General features: G+C 41.2%; 1 protein-coding gene across 4 annotated transcripts in view; it reads right to left on the minus strand.

The window, feature by feature from the left end:
• Nucleotides 1-19,890, minus strand: part of gstcd (glutathione S-transferase, C-terminal domain containing) — an 80,409-nt gene that overhangs the window by 33,567 nt on the left and 26,952 nt on the right. For all 4 annotated transcript variants that reach the window (XM_054744826.2, XM_015943710.3, XM_054744827.2 and 1 more), the window contains exon 5: nucleotides 15,701-15,794. In XM_054744826.2, coding sequence (XP_054600801.2) covers nucleotides 15,701-15,794 — 94 coding nt within the window. The remainder of the gene's footprint in view (nucleotides 1-15,700; nucleotides 15,795-19,890) is intronic.

Raw genomic sequence — 19,890 nt, forward strand, 5'->3', positions numbered from 1 at the left:
CCTTTGATACGGTGGACCATCAGATTCTTTTATCCTGCCTAGAGCATGACATCGGCATCTGGGGCTCAGTGTTGCAGTGGTTTAGGTCCTACCTGTCAGACAGGACTTTTACTGTAAATATGGGGCAGTGTTGTTCGTCTCCAGCGAAACTTAGTAGCGGTGTCCCTCAAGGTTGAGTTTTGGGCCCACTCCTGTTCTCACTGTATATGTTGCCCCTTGGTGCCATCTTTTGTAATCACGGCATCTCATATCACTTCTTTGCTGACGATGTGCAGATATATGTCCCTCTACATTCTCGAAGGCCATCGTTTGATAAATTACTGAATTGTCTAAAAGATGTCAAAAACTGGCTACAATTGAACCTTCTTACTTTAAATGACAAAAAGACTGAAATTGTCACCTCTGGGGACCCTGGGCTGGTGCATGGGGTAAAAAGTGGATTTGGCCCTTCATAATCCTTTTGCGTATCTCAGGCAAGAAATCTGGGGTTTTTCATTGATGGCCATTTTAAACTTGGCAAACAGATAAGTTCTGTGGTCCAGAGTGTGTTCTTTCATTTGCGTGTTCTTAGTAAAGTCAAGCCCTATTTACCAATTAATGACTTTGAAAAGGTTATGCACTTGCTAATCATGTCGAGACTTGACTACTGCAACTCTCTATATTATGGACTGGAGCAGTCGTCAGTTCACCGCTTGCAGGTGGCTCAGAATGCGGCAGCTCGCTTGCTTTTTTTTTTTTTTTTTTACCGTGTCCTGTCTGGCTGTGAAGCAAACAGAATTGATGTCTGAATGCTGGTAACAAGCCTTACAGATTTACTCTCAGGTGGAGCATCAAAGCGTCTGCTTTTAATGTCACGCCTGATACTTAAAACTTTATTGTTATTGTTGTTGAATGCTTTGTAATTCCGACCAGACACGGAGTCAGAGGTGAAAGAGAAAGGAAAAGACAAAAGGTGGGGAGAGAGGGGGGAAGGGGGTGGGGTGGTTACACAAAAATAAACAATAATGAACAAGAGTCTGCTTCTAGACCTGCAGAAAGAGAAGAAAAAAAAAGCAACAAAAAAAGGGACACAAAAACACTACAACAAGATCAAGCTATCACTGCGTCAACTTGATGAAGAAATATATAATCAACATTGTTTTACTGAACAGTCAAACGATAATAAATCACAGTGCATTAAGTGCCCACCATAGTCTTAAGACCTGTGTTGAACGTGCCCAAGCCCATACTTTTGAGAGCACCATGTGAGCACCTGTGTGTGTACACGCGCTTGTTTATGTAAGGTTTATCTATAGGAGTGTCCAATAGAGAGTGTGAGGGACCACAGATCTGCCCCCCAAAGACACGTAGGAGACGGGGGGGGGAGCCCCAAGTCCCAGAGATCCAGGCGCTGCCCCAGAACACAGGAACCCCAAGGAGACTGCATGATACATTTTCAATAACAGATAATTACATTCGTTATAGTCATGCAAATAAAAGCAAAAGGAAGTAGACACAAAAAGATGCATACGTTGATTGTGTAATAGACCATCTTATCAGCATGACTTCTGCAGCCTTCCTGCCTAAATGCCTGAAATCTGCTCAAGTAGTCATGACAACAGCAGAGCATCAAATACTTGGAAAAAAAAATTTGAAAGTCAAAGTTTTAGCATCTCTGACCTGGTTTTGCTTAGTAAATCAATACATATTGGCAGGTGAATGAAGCCATCACATACTTTAGCCTAAACTCCCGCAATGGCACAGGAATGACATGTTTAAAAAGCTGTGTTCAAAGAACTTGTTAGGTTTGCTTCAAATAAAAAAAAAAGAAGCAGCAGCATTTGCTAGAAATGTTGCCAAACTGAATGTTCTTCCTTTTTTTAACAACAGTGGCGGAGACGTTTGAAGCTATTTGTTCAAGACAGACAAAATGTTATGAAGACAAACACAGGGGGAACAAATGTTCATATTGAGCTGCAGTGGAATATCTGTCAAAACTTGACCTGACATGGTTGTGGGTGAGATGTCTGCATAATTACTGAACTCCAACAGCGAACCTCACAGGTCACGACACATTTCCAATTTGTCTACCCCGTTGGGTTTTAAAAGGAGCATACAACAAAACGATGTCAATTTTGGGATTCTAAACAGGTCCAATTACAGACTTTCCTGGTGCGAGTGCGCATCACACTCTAAAAAAGATGAAAAACTGCTACAGTTACAATCTGAATTTGTTGCTATGCCCTTTTTACTACATTTACCATGTTTGCAATCCTACAGGTTTTATTTTTTCACCTGTTTTATCAACTTTGAAATATTAGCCTGAACACGGATGTCTGTCCGTCACGTGTTGTTTGTGGCAAACCATCTCTCCACGTTAGCTCCTTCAAACAGAATTGGTTTCCCTTTATTCCGCGCACACTCCCAGTTCTCTGTACCCTGCCAGAAATGTCAGAGTGAAGGAGTAAGTGGCACAAAGCTGGCATCTGTGGAGGGTTGTGTAAATGTCTTCTGGCCTGTCACCTTTGTAAAATCTCACAGTCAGCAGGGCTTTTAGCCCTTGCGTTGCGGAGTTAACTCAACTATAAATAAAATGCTTGCTGGACCGCTGCCAGCGGGTGCTCCTACTACTCCTGGTTCCCCTACAGAAAAACGTCAAAAGCTCCTCCACCAGGAGAAATAAAAGGACTCCGACTCTGAAAACTCATCATCACTCCTCAAGCCTGAGGGGGAAATTTAACATCTATTTTTTTTTAGATGGTGAGACGGAAAACGATTACGGCTTTAAGAGTTATTCAGCTTTCCATCTCACAACATTTATTTTTGTTAGAGAAAATGCACATGTCCCTCAATAGACATTATTTCCTTATTATACCTCTCTCAACAGTGCATGGATATCCCTATTTTTTAAGTTGGCACAAGAATCAAGGGACTGAATATGGGCTGCAAACCCTACACATGCCCCGTGGATAATTAGACCACGATTTAGCTGAATTATTAGTCTGTCTCACCGAGCCACCTGCATATGAAAAACAAACACACCGTACACTCTTGTGATCCACTTGGCACGGATTCTTCTATAAGCTCTCAGAAAACATAAATAAAAATAACTCAATACCCCAGATTGTAGGGATAAAACAACTGTTGAACTATTGACAGTCATATATAAACTATATTTTTAAGAGTGTGATACTCCAACAAATCATTTGGCTCACATTAATTATTACAATGCTGTGCAAATGCGATAACACACCCCTATATCATTATAAGCCAAGACCATGAGGGTGTGAAACACCAGAGAGCAAAAACTCCCCGATACAGATGAAGCGTACGTGCCAAAGTCCATACGCAACTTTTCTTCGAGCCAAATTAGATGTGGGTAAGAGGAGAGCTGCTTCCTTTGTGGGGAGGACTTCTCACAAAAAATAAATATGACACATCAGCTATTAGAGTTCACGCTGTACTGGACACAGTAGAAGGTGTTTTATGTTTTTACCTCGGCTGATAAAACAAGGAACTCCACCAAGCTGGCTTCAGTTGTTTTGGGAGGAGAACAATCCAGAGGTGACACGTGCAATGACAAGAACAGCACATGCTTTAACCTTTACCATCAGGAGTTTGGCAAAAAGAAAGCCTCGAAAGAGAAATGGCGTCAAGTGTAGAAAAGAACGTGACAACTGCAGAAAGATAACTAAGAGAACAAACATAATACTGTCCAAAACTCAGAAATTTTTACGCAGCTGCTTCAGAGCTTCAGAAAATTCAGTCATACAATAAAGTACAAAGAGACAGTATAAAATGTGATGAATTCATAACAACTAGTGAAGATTCATGAATAAATTCATCTGTTCCTCCATATTGCTGAGGACCAAGGGTTGTCAAAAGTAAGACAAAATAAATAAACACATATCTAATAGTTTTAATTAATTTTGAAGCCACAACGACAAATAAAATCCTGAAAAGACATCAGTCTACGATCACAAACCCCATAGGATGACAGCAGACCAACATAGACTGGTACGTTCATTATTGCGTTGTTATCCTTGGTCACAAGCTAATAATCTACTGCGCTGGCCTGTAGTTAATATAGCTCCTTCCAGAGTCCAAGAACCCCCCCAAGACGCTGCGACCACCACCAGCAGGCAAGGTGCATGGGTAAAGTGTCTTGTCCATGGACACAACAGGATTACTGGACAACCCGCTGAGCTAAAGCTGCTGTAGGTATAGAAAGAGGCACCGCCTTTGAAAGACTTTAATTTTGATTCCTTTGCAGCCTTGAAATAGCTTTCCGGAGTTTTCCCATTTCAGAAATTATATAATGCAAGCAATACGTCTTTTTTTTCTTTTCTTTTTGCTAAGAATACCCCCTGCCCCGCAAAGCCCTGTGCAATACGAAACTACTGACCAGAACTAACCAATAGCGTTAGAGACCTACCAATATGGGTTTTTTAAGGTGAAGCCAATTTTTAAAGAATTTTGTTGCTGATGGCCGATTGTCTACAAAAATAAACAATCAATGATAAACAAGAGTCTGTTTTTCTCTATCTGCAGGTCTAGAAGCAAACAAAAAAAAAGAAGGGGACACACAACAATACAACAAGAGTAAGCCATCACTGAGTGAACCTGATGAGAAAATATAAAATCAACATTGTTTTACTGAACAATCACACGATAATAACTCACAGTGCATTTAGTGCCAGCCACAGCCTTAAGACATGTGTTGAAAATGCCCAAGTCCATACTTATGAGACCACCGTGTGTGTCCAATAGAGAGTGTGAGGGGCCACAGATCTGCCCCCCAAAAATGTGTAGGAGATGGAGGGAGCTCCAAGTCCCAGAAATCCAGGAGCTGCCCCAGAGCGCAGGGACCCCAGGGAGACGATAACCAGAAAAGCCCCAGCCCCCTCTCGAGAGGTGCAGAGGATTGCCCCGGGGGTCACAATCAGCAGCCGGCAGAGTTCCGGGAGATATCAGCGGCAAGCCCACAGCCTTCCGCCCCCAAGCCGGCCGAGCCCGGAACCCAGCAACCCGGGACCTAGGGGCGACCATTCCCGCCGGAGACCCAACAGAGCCCAGGGACTCAGATCCCACCAGGCCGCCACCGGGATCAATCAGGCAGACTCTAAAAATCTTAAACCCACTGACCTGGAAGCCGCGAACACTCAGGCAGACCAAGGCACCACACTCAGCACCTAACGTGGCAGGGGGAGGGTGGGCGAAGATGTGTAGTAGCACAAGAAGTCCCAGGAGAGGGGAAGAGTCCAAGACCCCACCTGACATATACAGTCATATACAGACACAGTCACACCCTCCCTGCCTCATGCTCACACACAACCTAAGACTTATAACAAAAAAAACACTAGACACCCACTCATGCTCCCCATACACACCTTATTCACTCTGGTCCCGGTACTGCTGCACATAGGGTACAACTATCACCAGTTTCCAGAGTTTGCCCCTTTCTGCTGGAGTGATAAAGAGCAGGCACCCCCGCCCAACACTGAGCAAAGCAACCCACCACCCCAGACCCCAACAAGACGGCAGCTCCACCTCCTAGCCTCCAGCCCCGGGAAGCCAAACGACAACAGAGGTGTGCTAAGACCCCTTATCTCCCCTCTGCCTACTCCAAAACAGTGTTAGTGCATGTTGATGAGATGTATTCCATGGCTGTGGTGAGCCGGCAGTGCAGGCATCATCTGGCCTACGCAAGCTGATGCAACCACACAACCCCACTTCCCCCCACAGTTCTCTGTGTCTGAGTGCAGTTTAAAATTGGAAGTGGGCACCGGCACTCGGTATGAGGCTGAAAGATCCCCTTACCAATTGCCATTGAGTGTGCTCACTCCCAAAACTCTAAGTGTGTGTTTACGTGGAATGTCATTGGTGGAAATGTTAAATGTGCAAATAAAATTGGGGAGCAGGCTGCCATAGGAATGTGGAAATGGGATCCATACCAGCACCCCTGACTTGCCCACCCCCCAAGGTCCTATGTGCATGTTTGTGTGATGATGTGAAGGAGCAGGAGGAGAAAAATGTATGGAGATGGGGAGGAATGGCCTGGGCCATGCGCTGCCGCTTGTTCCTGCCCTCTTCCTGGCAGCATACGAGTCAGGTCCCCATCACCAAGTCCCCGCCCAGATCCCCACACGGGGCCTGCCGCCCCCACACCCGAGCCCCCAGGCTCCCACCCAGACCTACTCAGGGGCGATGCAGCCACCAGGCAGCAACCCATGGCCATCGCCGAGACCCCCAAGGGGCCTCACTCACAACCACCAGTAATCCACCCCGGAGACAACCCAAGCACCTCCAGAGGGGGGCAGCAGCCCCTGAGCCCCAGACACCCCTAGTGAAACCACTTGCATGGAACGTCTGTATACTCCAAACTCAGACCCTCCGCCCCATCACCCACATCATCCTGCAGGACAATATCACTGACTTCCTATCATCGCTATGTGATGGAACCGATCAAAGAAGCCCCGAGAGATTGACTTGAAGCGGAAACAGAGGCTGTCTCAAGTGTAATATAATCTAACAAAAGATTTCTATACTGGTTAATGCAAAGAGTATCTCTATTTTCCCTATTCATGAGGACAGTTTTCTTGGCGATGCATATGGCAGTCTGAACCACAAGAACCAAAGGTGTTTCAATAGGGACATCGTACAGGTTTCCCAGTAAACAGAGAGGGGGAAGTTGGGATATGACATTTCAGACACTTTGACAGGTCTTCACATACTCTACCCCAAAATTCCTGGACAGGTGGACAGGACCACAGTGTGTGGATGTAATTGTCAGGAATGTTATTTGTGCAGTGTGTGCAGGTGTCAGATGACACAAATCCCATCCTGAACCTCCGATGACCTGTATAGTGTACTCTGTGTAGAATTTTGTACTGAATTAGTTGTAAATTGGGGTGTCGGATCATTTTAAAAGTTTTTAAACAAGTTTGGGACCAGAAGTTCTGGTCAAAGCTGACTGATAGATCCACCTCCCATTTTTCAATAGGGAATGCAATTCTATCGTCTATTTTGGAGAGTGCCTTATATACTTTAGACAGTGGTTTGGGGTGTTTCAGGTTACAGAAGTCTAATACCCTTGGTGGTGTTTGTAACTCTACTTTATTAAGCTTAAACTTTTGTTTAATTACAAATTTAATTTGGTGATATTCTAAAAGGCTACTCTTATCTATCCCAAATTGGGAGACTATTCTGTTAAATGGGATAAAAGTCCAATCCTTCATATGTGTTCCAACTATAGGATTCCTTTACTTTCCAGATGTATTGCTTACATTATATCACAGTACATCATAAGACCATCACTTTTACGGATTTCAGAAAAATCATAGATAATTTCTGAAAGGAGAAAACTCTGGAAAGCTATAGAAAATGAATACATGTACAATAAATGCACCTAGAGTCAAAAGGTGTATGCTGAAAGGGTCTCTTTTGGGTTCTAAAGCTCACTATCCAAAACATTTCTAGAAATCCAATAAGGGCAGCATAAGTCACAGGGTTATTGGTCATTTCACATGAAAGCTGCTAGTTTAATTATGGTTTTAACTTTGAAAAACTGTTTTTACATTTGCTCAAATCTGAAAAAAATTATTCTGTAATTAATTACAATGTTGTGAAATGGCGAGAATAAAAATGAAATCATAATCCAAAAGTCAAGTCTGGCCGAGGGTTTGTCAATTGTCTTCCCGTTTCGCATCAGCAGAGATTACTGAACAAAACAAAACCAAACAGACAAATGAATATTCATGATGTGACATTTAAAATGAGCTTATTACGGAGACAGCCACAGGCACAGAATTCAAATGGGCACAAGTCAAATATCGCAGCAACTGGTGAAACTCTGTTGTGATCCCTCAGGGAATCTAGATGTGTTTGAACTTGAATTGTACTAATAAAGTGCCAATTATCCCTCTAATTGGGAGTAACAAAGCTGGCGGCCTGTCGCACTGGGTCCCATGTTTATTGGTATTTTGCATCTACAATCTAAATGCCATAATGAGTTTCAGTTAATTGAGAATGAAAGGAGTGATTTGGGAGTCACAGCCAGCTCGTTTGGAGCCTAAAAAGCCCGAAGGAATAAATAAACCAAATGCCAACCCACTCTACCGGTTCCCAAGACAAGAAAAAAAAAAATACAACACAGATGTGTTTGTCTCAAAATATGGGCTGTTATTTTTTTCTATTAATTATGCAGAGACTGACAGATTGACAGCTGCAGATGCAATTTACATGAAAAAAATCTCTGACATTCCTCCTTCAGTATTTGTTGCTTTGATCAGCTGGAATGCAAATATGAAACCTTTAAGACTAGCAGATCCCTTCCAATTGGGCAAGCCAACATCTGTTTTATCGTCTTTTACCAAAATGTCATCATGTTCTCTAAAATTCATTATTAAAATCCAACAAATATGAGACGGACACCTTCTACCTATAATGCTATTTAACGTTCTCTAACATGCAAATAACCACTGGTTTATTATGGAGACTCAAATGTTTGAGGACCAGATCAGTGAGAACACAAAGGTTCATGGATTATTTCATCACGTCCACCAAAATAAACGGACAAGCACAACCTGACCTGACCCAACAATAAATGTCAATGTTCTCTTAATACTATTTAATCCACATTATTAGAGAAAATTCAAGGACACATCTGATTCGACGTTCAGCCAGACGATATTAGTGATTTTTTTTTACTAAAATTATTATAGAAAAATTCAATAAACAGTTCAAACTGATACTTAACATGTTTAACATGAGGTATCTGCACCATAATAGAGGGATTTACATTTCAATGGTGGAAATGAAACCCATTGTACACTGCTGCCAACTAGCAGTTGGCGTTTGAATTGCACCAAAAGAAAAAAAAGTACACAAATGTTTGCATGTAAATCCTTCTAAAAATTAGATAAAGGGCTTTTGAATATCAATGTAATATCACAGGAAAAAATATCACGATACGTTGCGATTTTGATACATTCTATACACGTCTTTTGACTATCGATATAATATCGCTGGAAAAAATATCACAATATATTGCCATATAAATATTTTCTTACATCCCTAGCAAACCTAAAAGCACAAAACACTTTTATATAAATGTGGACTGGAAATGACAGTTTTGAGTCTTCCCAAAATGTAGAACAGGATTTAACATCACTATGCTCGTTTTCATTTAGTGCACCAGCTGAAGTAGAAAAACAATATTACACAGCTCCAAAACTTGCATGGTCCACACTCAAGCACTAAAGGAAACTGCCTGTAATCACTGATTATATGCAGATAAAACACTAAGTGAAAAGTCATTTTCAGCAGTACTGTGAAGAGAAAGCTAAGTGCATCACAAAAGTGCAGTTTGGAGGATGAAATCATTACCATACTGTATTATTTAAAGTTAATGATCATCTATTTAAGTAAGTCTAGCTGGGTTAATTTTATATCATGTCCTTGAGGCATCCATTCAATATGGGGTGTGAAAAGTAAAAGTAGTGAGAAAGACTAATAAATCAGGACTTGAATCTGATCTAGCTGATTTTCTTCTTTTGCGTTCAGAAACAGAACGATGATAGGCCTGAGGGGAAAAGAAAATTAGCCATTAAGGCAGCAAAACAGTTTTCAGAGAAGAGGAAATGTACATTTTAGGAGGGCATTTAAAAATTTTTTTTTATTAAAGTCTTATGAACATCTTTTATTTAAACAGCACACAGCAGTGTGAAGACAGTTGAACATTTTGAGCTGTATTCAAGTTTCCAGAAGTTACAAACCAACAAGGTACACATTTATGGGTAAATGAAAAAGTAAAAACGTAAATGTGACTTTTATAGCGGTAAGGAACAACATAAAAAACAATAAAAAAGAACATTTTGCTAATAATTATAAATGTTTAGTCAAACTCTTTACAACCAAAAATCCAGAACTCAAAACAACCCTGAAAGGTGTTCCAACACCATGACTATGCACTTCTATCACCTGCCCTCCCTTTTCTATGCCTCATTGTCTCTTTCGCCATGTTTTTAGTTTGCTGTGAGAACCATCCTCCTGCTGTTTTTTGCCAGTGGGGCAAAAAAGTATTTGGTTAGCTTCCAATTGCACAAGTTTACCCACTTCAAAAGATGACAGAGGCCTGTATTTTTTTCATAGGTATACCTCAACTATAAGAGACAAAATCCAGAAAATCACACTGGTTTTAAAAGAATTTACTTACAAATTATGGTGGGAAAATAGTTTTTGGTCAATAACAAAAGTCCATATCAATACTTTGTCATATACCCTTTGTTGGCAGTGACAGAGGTCAAATGTTTTATGTAAGTTTTCACAAAGTTTTCATCCATGCAGCTCTCCTATACAGCAGTGATGTTTTGGGGCTGTTGCTGGGCAACATGGACTTTCAACTCCCTCCAAAGACTGTCTATGGGGTTGAGACCTGGAGACTAGCTAGTCTAGTCCAGGACGTTGAAATGCTTCTTATGAAACCACTCCTTCGTTACCAAGGAGATGTGTTTGGGATCATTGTCTTGCTGAAAGACCGAGCCATGTTTCATCTTCAATGCTCTTATTGATGGAGGAAGAATTTCACTCAAATTCTGATGATACATGGCCCCATTCAATCTTTCTTTTGCATCCAATCCAATCCAATCCAGTTTATTTATAAAGCACTTTACAAGACCCAGCACAGGAACAAAGTGCTGTACAGAAAGTACATTAAAACAATTGACTAGAAAGAAAACAGCAAAGATAAATAAAACACATGATACATAAAATTAAACTAGCCCTATATTAAAAATAAAAACTTGATAAAACTTGATAAAACCGCATTTGAATCACCTAAAACAGCTAAAATAAAATAAAAAATAGAAACCAACATCTCACAAGGTATTAAAAGCCAGGGTAAAGAGGTGTGTTTTCAGGAGTGCCTTAAAAGCAGATAAGGAACTGGCCTGTCTTATCTCTAAAGGAAGTTCGTTCCACAGTTTTGGGGCTGCAACAGCAAAAGCACGATCTCCTCTAAATTTACGCTCAGTCCTGGGTACAATCAGGAGCAGCTGATCAGCAGACCTGAGAGAGCGGGAGGGAGTGTAAGGCTGTATCAGATCAGAGAGATAAGAGGGGGCAAGGCCATGAAGACCTTTAAAAGCAAATAAAAGAATTTTAAAATGAATCCTAAAAGAAATGGGCAGCCAGTGAAGTGAAGCTAAAACAGGGGAAATGTGCTCAAACTTTCGAGTGCCAGTTAAAAGACGAGCTGTGGCATTTTACACTCTCTGTAGCTGACTAATACATGATGCACTGACCCCAATGTAGAGTGCGTTACAGTAATCCAGCCGAGTGGTTACAAAGGCGTGGATCACTGTCTCAAAGTGCTGCCGTGAAAGAATTGGCTTTATTTTTGCCAGCTGCCTGAGGTGAAAGAAGCCAGATTTTACCACCGCCTTAATCTGATGTTCAAACTTCAGATCACAGTCCACTTTGACCCCCAAGTTGGTGACAGTTGGTTTAACAAACTGGGCCAAGGAATCTACAAACACATTGGGTGTCTCAGTAGGACTACCAAAAATCATCACCTCAGTCTTTTTATCATTGAATTTTAAAAAATTCACAGACATCCAAGCCTTTATGTCGTCAAGACACTGTAGTAATGGCTGTATGAGGTTTCTGCCTTTTTTCTTTAGAGGGACATAGATCTGACAGTCGTCAGCATACAAGTGGAAGGCAATGCCATGCTTTCTCAATATAGAACCGAGAGGAAGAAGATACAAAGAGAAGAGGAGGGGGCCTAGAACTGAGCCCTGCGGGACACCACACAAGAGCGGAGCGGAGGACGACACATAGTCACCGAGACTGACACAAAAAGTTCGCCCCGCCAAATAGGACCTGAACCACTCCAGAGCTGTGCCGCTAATGCCCACCCAGTGCTCTAAACGAGAGAATAAAACAGCATGATCCACAGTATCAAAAGCAGCTGTCAAATCTAAAAGCACAAGAACAACACAGTCCCCAGCATCAGTAGCTAAGTATATGTCATTAAAAACTTTTAAAAGGGCTGATTCAGTGCTGTGAAAGGGTTTAAAACCAGATTGGAAAACCTCTAATACATTTTGCTTTTCCAGGAAGGCCAATATTTGGCTATGAACTACCTTTTCAAGAATTTTAGAAAGAAACGGCATGGATCAGCCGTCCTGGTCCCTGTGCAGAAAAACAGCCCCAAAGCATGATGTTTCCACCCCCATGCTTTACCGTTGGTATGGTGATCTTTGGATGCAACTCTGCAAAATAGAACTTTTGGTTTCATCTGACCATATAACATTCTCCCAATCCTCTTCTGGATCATCCAAATGCTCTCTAGCAAACTTCAGATGGGCCTGCACATGTACTGGCTTAACCAGTGCGACAAATCTGGCAATGCAGGATTTGAGCCCCTGGCAGCGTGCATTACTGATGGTAGTCTTTGTAACTTTGGTCCCAGTTCTCTACAGGTCATTCACTAGGTCCCCCGTGTAGTCCTGAGATTTCTGATCACCTTTCTTGTGATCATTTTGACCCCACGGGGTGAGCTCTTGCGTGGAGCCCCTGCTGGACGTTGAATGACCTGACGAAGTACCAATTTGAAAATTGTGCTCCCAGGGACTTTTAACCCGAATGGTCATCTGTTGGTAAGGTCTTACTCGTACATAAAACGTCAGATTGCTTGCAATGACTTAGGTATGTACTTTAATTAAATAATCTGGCTGCTTTAATCAGAGATTGTTCACCTTTTAACACACAACACAACCTCTCATTATGTTAACGAAAATAGTCATTCACATAAAAAAATTTATTCACTCAGAGATTGCTTTGTTCTTTCGCGGGCCTGAAATGAGCTGACATCCAAAGCAAAAATGTGTTTTCTTCATAAGACAAAGAAGTAGAAATGAACAATAAGTGAAAAGAGACATGAAAGAAAGATATTCAGAGCAATTAAAGGAATTGATTTTAGAATTCGTTTTTTGCATTGTCTGGTTCTGCACCAAGAAGACGGGTTACAAAAGCTAGAGCTTTAAAATTTAAGTACTCCATTTTCGCATTTATCGCCTCTCCTTTAGTCTTTTGGTGTTTGTAGTTTCATATAAGGTATCAACTATTCTTCAGCATTTGACAAGGTGAAACAAAAGTTAAAGAAAGTGAACTTTTATTTCACACCAAACATTCTATACGCACTATTCAGCTCATTAGCAGAGCTAGCTGAACAAGACTGGAAGTTTTTTGGTCATTAGTCTGACTTTCAACATGTTTTTGCGAGACCAGTTTGTGTTTGGAGATTTAAAGGAAGATTATAAAGATTATCTTTAAGTCACCAACAAGCACTACAAGAAATAAAAGCTTAAGATGAGTGCCACACTCGTTGCGATTCAGTTATTATAAGCTGTATTGTTAGGTGCTGTAATGTATACCTGTTGCTAAACAGTTGACTTGCCATTTTATTAAAAGATGGCAGCCTTCTGATGGTGACATCCCAATTACTGACTTCCTAAACTGCTTAAAAATGCCAGTTTTGAGCCAAACTGAACATTTTAAAGCTAAAACCTATAATAAAACATGGGATCCAAAGGTCAGCGATACTTAAATACTTTGAAAAATCGGTCACATATTAAATCTATGCATTTTTGAAGCACTGTTAGTTGATGGAAACAGCACAAAACTTGCTTAAAGTTTCACATTTAGTTGGTTTTTTTTTATTTAAGTTGAGGTACATTAGGGGAAATGCAAATACAAAACAACCCACACATACTCAAAGAATGAACACCTTTTAGCGAGGAAAACATGGAAATACCTGTGAATACATGAGGATAAATGCTTCAGTTTCTGTTGTAGGACTGTGTAAGTGAGCTTTGTGCACCTTTTTGGAGCAAAGAGAGAGGAAAGTCCACGCATAAGGATTCAGGAAACTTCTCTTTAATGACAGCAGTAAACACAACCCAGACCACCCTAATACTCGACAAAGCTGTGTCAACAGCACAGTTTATCATGCAGAGTGTTGACAAAAATACAGTAGAGCAGCTAAAGTTTCACCTCTTTGTGTAATTTGCACTCAGAATAGATCCACTGCCCACATAAGAGTAATTGTGTTTAAAAGCCACTGAAGCTAATGGAAGCAGATTTCAGATGTAAGAAGGGTTGTGATAGAATTCAAAGATTAGCTGAATTACCAGAATTAAAAACAGTGAAAAAAATAAGTGAAATGCAGTTGAAAAAGGAAGGATGATGGAATAAATGGTTAATGGCTTTTATTTGATATAGCACCTTCTACTGTTCTACAACCCCCCAAGGCACTTTACAACACAGTCATTCGCACATTTACTTGCTAGTGGTCATGAGCTACATTATAGCCACAGCTGCCCTGGGGCGCACTGACGGAAGCAAGGCTGCCGAACACTGGGACCAGTGTTAATGTGCCTAAAACGTTTGCACAGTACTGTTTAAGCCAGGGATCTCAAACACGTCGCTACCAGTAGCTCGCAGTGCAATTGAAAGTTGCTCGCCTGGAAGCCACCAGCGAGTCATCCGCCTGACATCAAAAATTTATTTGATGAGAGATGGCTTTTAAATTTGATGGCAAGCCTTCCTCATTTTCTGCACTATCTAATCTAAAATTAGCATTTTGCGGAAGTAAAATAAAAACGTGTACTACTGGAAACACAAAGATTTCCTGAAGGAAGGATTTGAAGTTCTCCGAAATTACAGTCATTTTCCCTCAGTTTTTCTCCGTGTCTGGTTCGATGACGTCACTTTCGTGATGCACATTTGTAGTCTTGGACTTATTTTCACATAAAACCTCTTTAAAATTCACGGACATCATTGTGTGAAATTCATGGCACATAACAAGCAGAATTAGAAAATTGTGTTTTCAGCCCCATTGACTTGCATTCACGTTTTCCTTCTTCCAGGGACCCATGGTCCGGAAGTAGATGGGCGTGACTTAGACTCCCTTTAGTGAAGCAGTTGGAAACAGTGTGGTCATACAAGAATGTCATCAGGACTCCTGCTCTGACACAAGATTACTGCAAACTCCTAACACTGCCAAAAGAGGACTCCTACAGTATCCTGAACCCCTTTGATCGTTAGATCAAATCTAACATCAGTATCTCTATAAGAGTAAACCCCATTTTTCCCCACAAATTCAATATTTAGCAAAACTACAAAAACAACACAGACTCCTCTCACTAATAGGTAGGGAAATAATGCATGCAGGAGATTTTCTTCCCTCTACTCCAGCAACAATCAGCTTCAACTGCCTTTTAGTAACAGCTCTCACGTCAGTCGGCATCCACCAAAGCATAAACACAAGTCTGATGCTGCACATCAGTTTTGTGTGCAGCTTTTGCATGTTTCTGTTGTAAAAAAAAAATACTAGATCTAAAAATAAATCACTGTTACAGGCAGGTAGAGTGAGACTGAATGCAAATGCCTATGCCACTTCCTCTCTCCATTTACAGTGTTGGTTATTGTTTCAAAATAGAGTAAAATGTGAAAGACAGGCAGAGCGCTAGAGGGGTGTACCGATAATGACACGGGGGAATTTTAACGAGTGTGAGGATAAAATCTGGTTGAGTATGGAGAAGATAGGTACAGCATGGGGGGGACCCATAAACAGACTAGCAGAGCACTGAAAAGAGTTTCAGGGGACAGAAAAGCAAAAGGAGTAGAAGAGCCCAAAGGCACGATCCGACATTACCTTCTGTGGGGTTGATCGCTTTGGGTAAGCTGTCCCAGGGGAGGGTCCAGGAAGGGCAGGGATGAAGAGTGAAGATGGCCTCAATTCCATTTTCCTGAGGGTAGAATGCACATATATCACCATAAAATTCCTGTTACGGGAGGTTCTGTGACCCATTACTAATGGGTTAATTTAGCCTATGTCTTTACGTAGATTTAGGGGCAGGTATATGACAATTTTAGTTTGTCGAAGATTTGAACTTGTTTTTGATCTATCAAAGCAGAGATAGAACCATTTGTAAGACACAGGTTTCCACTCAGACCATTATGGATGTGACACTCGCTAAAGCCTAGTTTATGGCTGTGTCTCAATTCAGGGTCTGCATCCTTCGAAGGACCCAGTCTACTCGGCCGACGTGGGCTGGGTCCTCCGTCGGCCGAGTTGACCGGATGTTAACGGCTGTGAATTTGGACAGGCCTAGCCATCATGAATTCCCGCCACTCCCGCGGCAAAGTTCCGTCGCCTAGCAACCGTGGAACCGCTGAGCAGAAGGGAGAAGGAACTTTAAATGAAAGTTTTATTTAGCTTTTTAATCATTTGCTTGACTGTTGGAGAGCTAATTGAGAGAAAATACTTTCAACAAGCTGAGCCTGAGCAAAGATGAGATAATAGTTTTTAATACTTTCTAAGGGTCTTAATTTGACCAAAACCGATTTATCACATTTTAAGACTTTTCAAGACCCAGCGGATACCCTGTAATATTAAACAGTTCTCATTTGTAAACAAAATTAAAATTCAAGAATTTAATGCAGAACTGATTTTATTTAGATATTTCTTTTATATGTACATTTCTTTCTTAACCATTCTTTTCTAGCAAAGTAAAAAGCCTGTCAAAATTCTCCCTTCTCTCCTGTGCCCTCTGCTGCTCTGCCTCCCTCTACAGCTTCATGTCCTCCCTGATCAGCTCCAGAAGCTGGTCATCGCTGTCACCTTCCCCTGGATGCCCATTTTATCTAGAATAGTCTTAACAAACATGTAAGAAAAAAAAACAGGAAGAGAAAAGAGGACAACGGGTTATTCCTTTCATGTTTTCGCAGAAAAAAATAAACTCAAGCGAGTTTATAAAATATGAGATGTTATTGTACCTCCATGCCACAGCCACCGAATACTTTGCTCCGGTGATCATGTGGTCCATCTCCGCCCTAAGCTTAATAAAGTCCCTGGTTTTCTCTTTTGTCCCTAAAATACAAACTTCTATTAAAATCAGGGGGAAAACGTAGCGGGAGAAGTACGACACCGAGCGGCCGAACATACGAGCCGAGACCGCAATACAAGCACTTTTACCGTAACATTTCTAACTAAAATAACGTTCATGTATCACAAAAAGTCCTTAACCTAACAGTTTTCAAGTTTATACTGACATTTATATGCGCAATCCTCTCCGACAGCTCCCGCTTCACTGTCCGCCATTGTTTTTAAAAGTTCTACGTCCGGCCCGCAATGCATCTTGGGAAATGTAAACCATTGAAGGATACACCGGACCCATCCTTCATACAGGCGAAAAGAAGGCAGTATTCGTCGACCGCATTTGAAGGAGTCTTCGAATTGGGACAGGCCTGGTCGCTGCGCTGTGACGTAACCGGCCGACGAAGGATGCAGACCCTGAATTGAGACGCAGCCTATGGGTGTTTCTCAATGCCAAGGAATCTTGCTTTGATGTCTTGGCCCCACCCCAGTTGCCTAGGAGATACGTCATCGGGAGCCGCCAAGACGTGTTCCAATGTTCATATTCTACCATGGTGGGGTCCGGTGGAAGATGGTGGAGCGGGTAGCCGAGAAGTAGCGTGCTCTGAGTAGCTAACCCTGAATTTATAGCAGATGTAGCTCTATGTAACTCACAAAACTACCTAATACCTATTTCCTAAGCAATAATTACTCTCAAACGCGCCTTTGACCGTCATTGGAACACTTTGGAAGTTACTCCGGTTGCATGCTGAAGAATGGCTAACAGCAAAGCTAAGGGTAAAGCTATCAAAGCCTTGCTACCCCACGACTATGCGTGCTAAGAGGCTATGGAGACCAATTTGAGGGGGACCAAGAATCTCTTAACTTCACCAGGTAAAGCTGCACTGCCCTTAAAAAAACAAAGAGGACATGAAGAGGCTGCTATCAGCGCTGAAGCAAGTGTCATTTTGGCTGCAGTTGAAAGTCTCAAAACTTCAATTGAAGAGCTCCGAGGCGATTTAAAACAAAACACTCTCACCATTGCCAGCATTGTGAAAGCGATTGACTTCAACAGCGGTGAAATAAAAGATCTCAAAGAAAAGAACAAAGGAATGACTGAAGAGATTAAATTGTTAAAGGCTACAAATCTAGATCTGACAGCCAAATTGCTCCGTGTTGAAAAAATGACGGAAGACTAAGAGTCTTACAAGCGACGATGGAATCTGCGACTCAACGATCTTAAAGAAGAAAAGGATGAAGACACGCGAAAAAAGGTAGCTGGCGTTTTAATAAAGATTCTGCCACACTGGGCTGAAAAAGTGGAACTGATCCTGGACACTGTCCACCGCCTCGGTACCCCCCTCAACGGCCGTCCCCGACAGATCATCCTACAATTCTCGCTGAGAACCTACAAGGAGGAACTCTGGCGTGCCACCAAGAGCCACCCGATCTGCAGGGAGCTGAACATCAAATTTGCTGAGGATCTCACCAAGGAAGAGAGAGAGGCACGGCTGGCCGTATGGCCAAAGGTGGAGCAAGCACGCAAGGCGGGGCTGAAGGCGATCTACAGGGGTCGTCATGCATACATCAACGGTCAAAAGATAACTCCTTAATTAGCACTGGAAATGGGTTTTAAATCCATATATGTGAGCTAAAATGTTCATTTCTATCTCAGGGTTCTGCTACTTGTTACATTCTTCTAAGGTAACACGCACATAATTTGTTCTGTTATTATTTGTGTTACATGTTTTTGAAAAGCAACCTTTCTTTAATTTCAATTAATGCAAGGGGATTAAGAAACATAACTAAAAGGAAAAGTCTTTTCCTGTTTTGCAAAGGGAAAAATGCTAATATAGTATTACTACAAGAAACTCACTCCAAGCCTGAGGACAACACTTTTTGGTCTAAACAGTGGGGTGACGGAGCTTACTTCTGCCACGGAACTTCGAGGTCAGCAGGGGTCGCTGTTTTACTAAAAAACTTCCAGGGCCAAGTTATCGCTCAACACAAAGATGAACATGGTCACTGGTTAATCCTTGTTATTGATATTGATAATGCAAAATTTATTTGAACAAATCTGTATGGGTACAATACTATACACCAAAATAAACTACTGTTAGAAGTAATAGCCTCACAGCTTGAGCATCTTAAAGTATCATACTCCACCAACAATGTCATTGTTGGTGGAGACATTAATATGGTTCAGGATGATTTTTTTGGATAAATGGCCCTCCAAATATTCCTCAAGTCACCCAAACTCCATCCTTAATAACTTTTGCTATGAACAGAATTTAGTGGATGCTTGGCGTCATCTTAACCCAAATACAATTAGATTCACATGGTTCAACACAAATTATAAATCCAGAATTGACCACTGGCTTGTGGCTAATGATTTACTATCATATGAGATCAATACTGATATCTCCGCTGCACCTCTGACAGATCACTGTCTTATTTATCTACAATTAAAACCAAAGATTTCCACTCGGGGGACAACTAAATATTGGAAATTGAACTCCACTCTACTAAATTATGATTCTTATTGTGACGGGATAAGATCTATTCTGTCAGGTGTTATTACGTCAGAAGAACTAGACACTTCAGTACGGAAATGGGAATTTTTCAAATATAAAGTTAGACAATTTTCAATCTCATTTAGCAAAACAATTTTAAGAGAATCTCAGAAGAAAGAGATAGATCTTGTTAAAGAACTGAATTTTTACTGCAGCAATTCTAGCCCTACGGAGGATGACAAACAAAAGATTCAGAATCTTCAATCCACTTTAGATGAAATGTATACTCAAAAAGCAAAAGGTGCATTTATTAGGTCTAGGGCAAAGTGGATTGAGGAGGGTGAAAAGAATAATGCATACTTCTGTAATCTGGAAAAAAGGAGACAAAAACAGAACAGTATAAAATCAATATTGATAAATAATATAGAAATTACAGATGACGAGATAATTTCAAAGGAAATTCTTAAATTTTAT

Source organism: Nothobranchius furzeri, chromosome 6, assembly GCF_043380555.1.
Source record: "Nothobranchius furzeri strain GRZ-AD chromosome 6, NfurGRZ-RIMD1, whole genome shotgun sequence".
Lineage (NCBI taxonomy): Eukaryota > Metazoa > Chordata > Actinopteri > Cyprinodontiformes > Nothobranchiidae > Nothobranchius > Nothobranchius furzeri.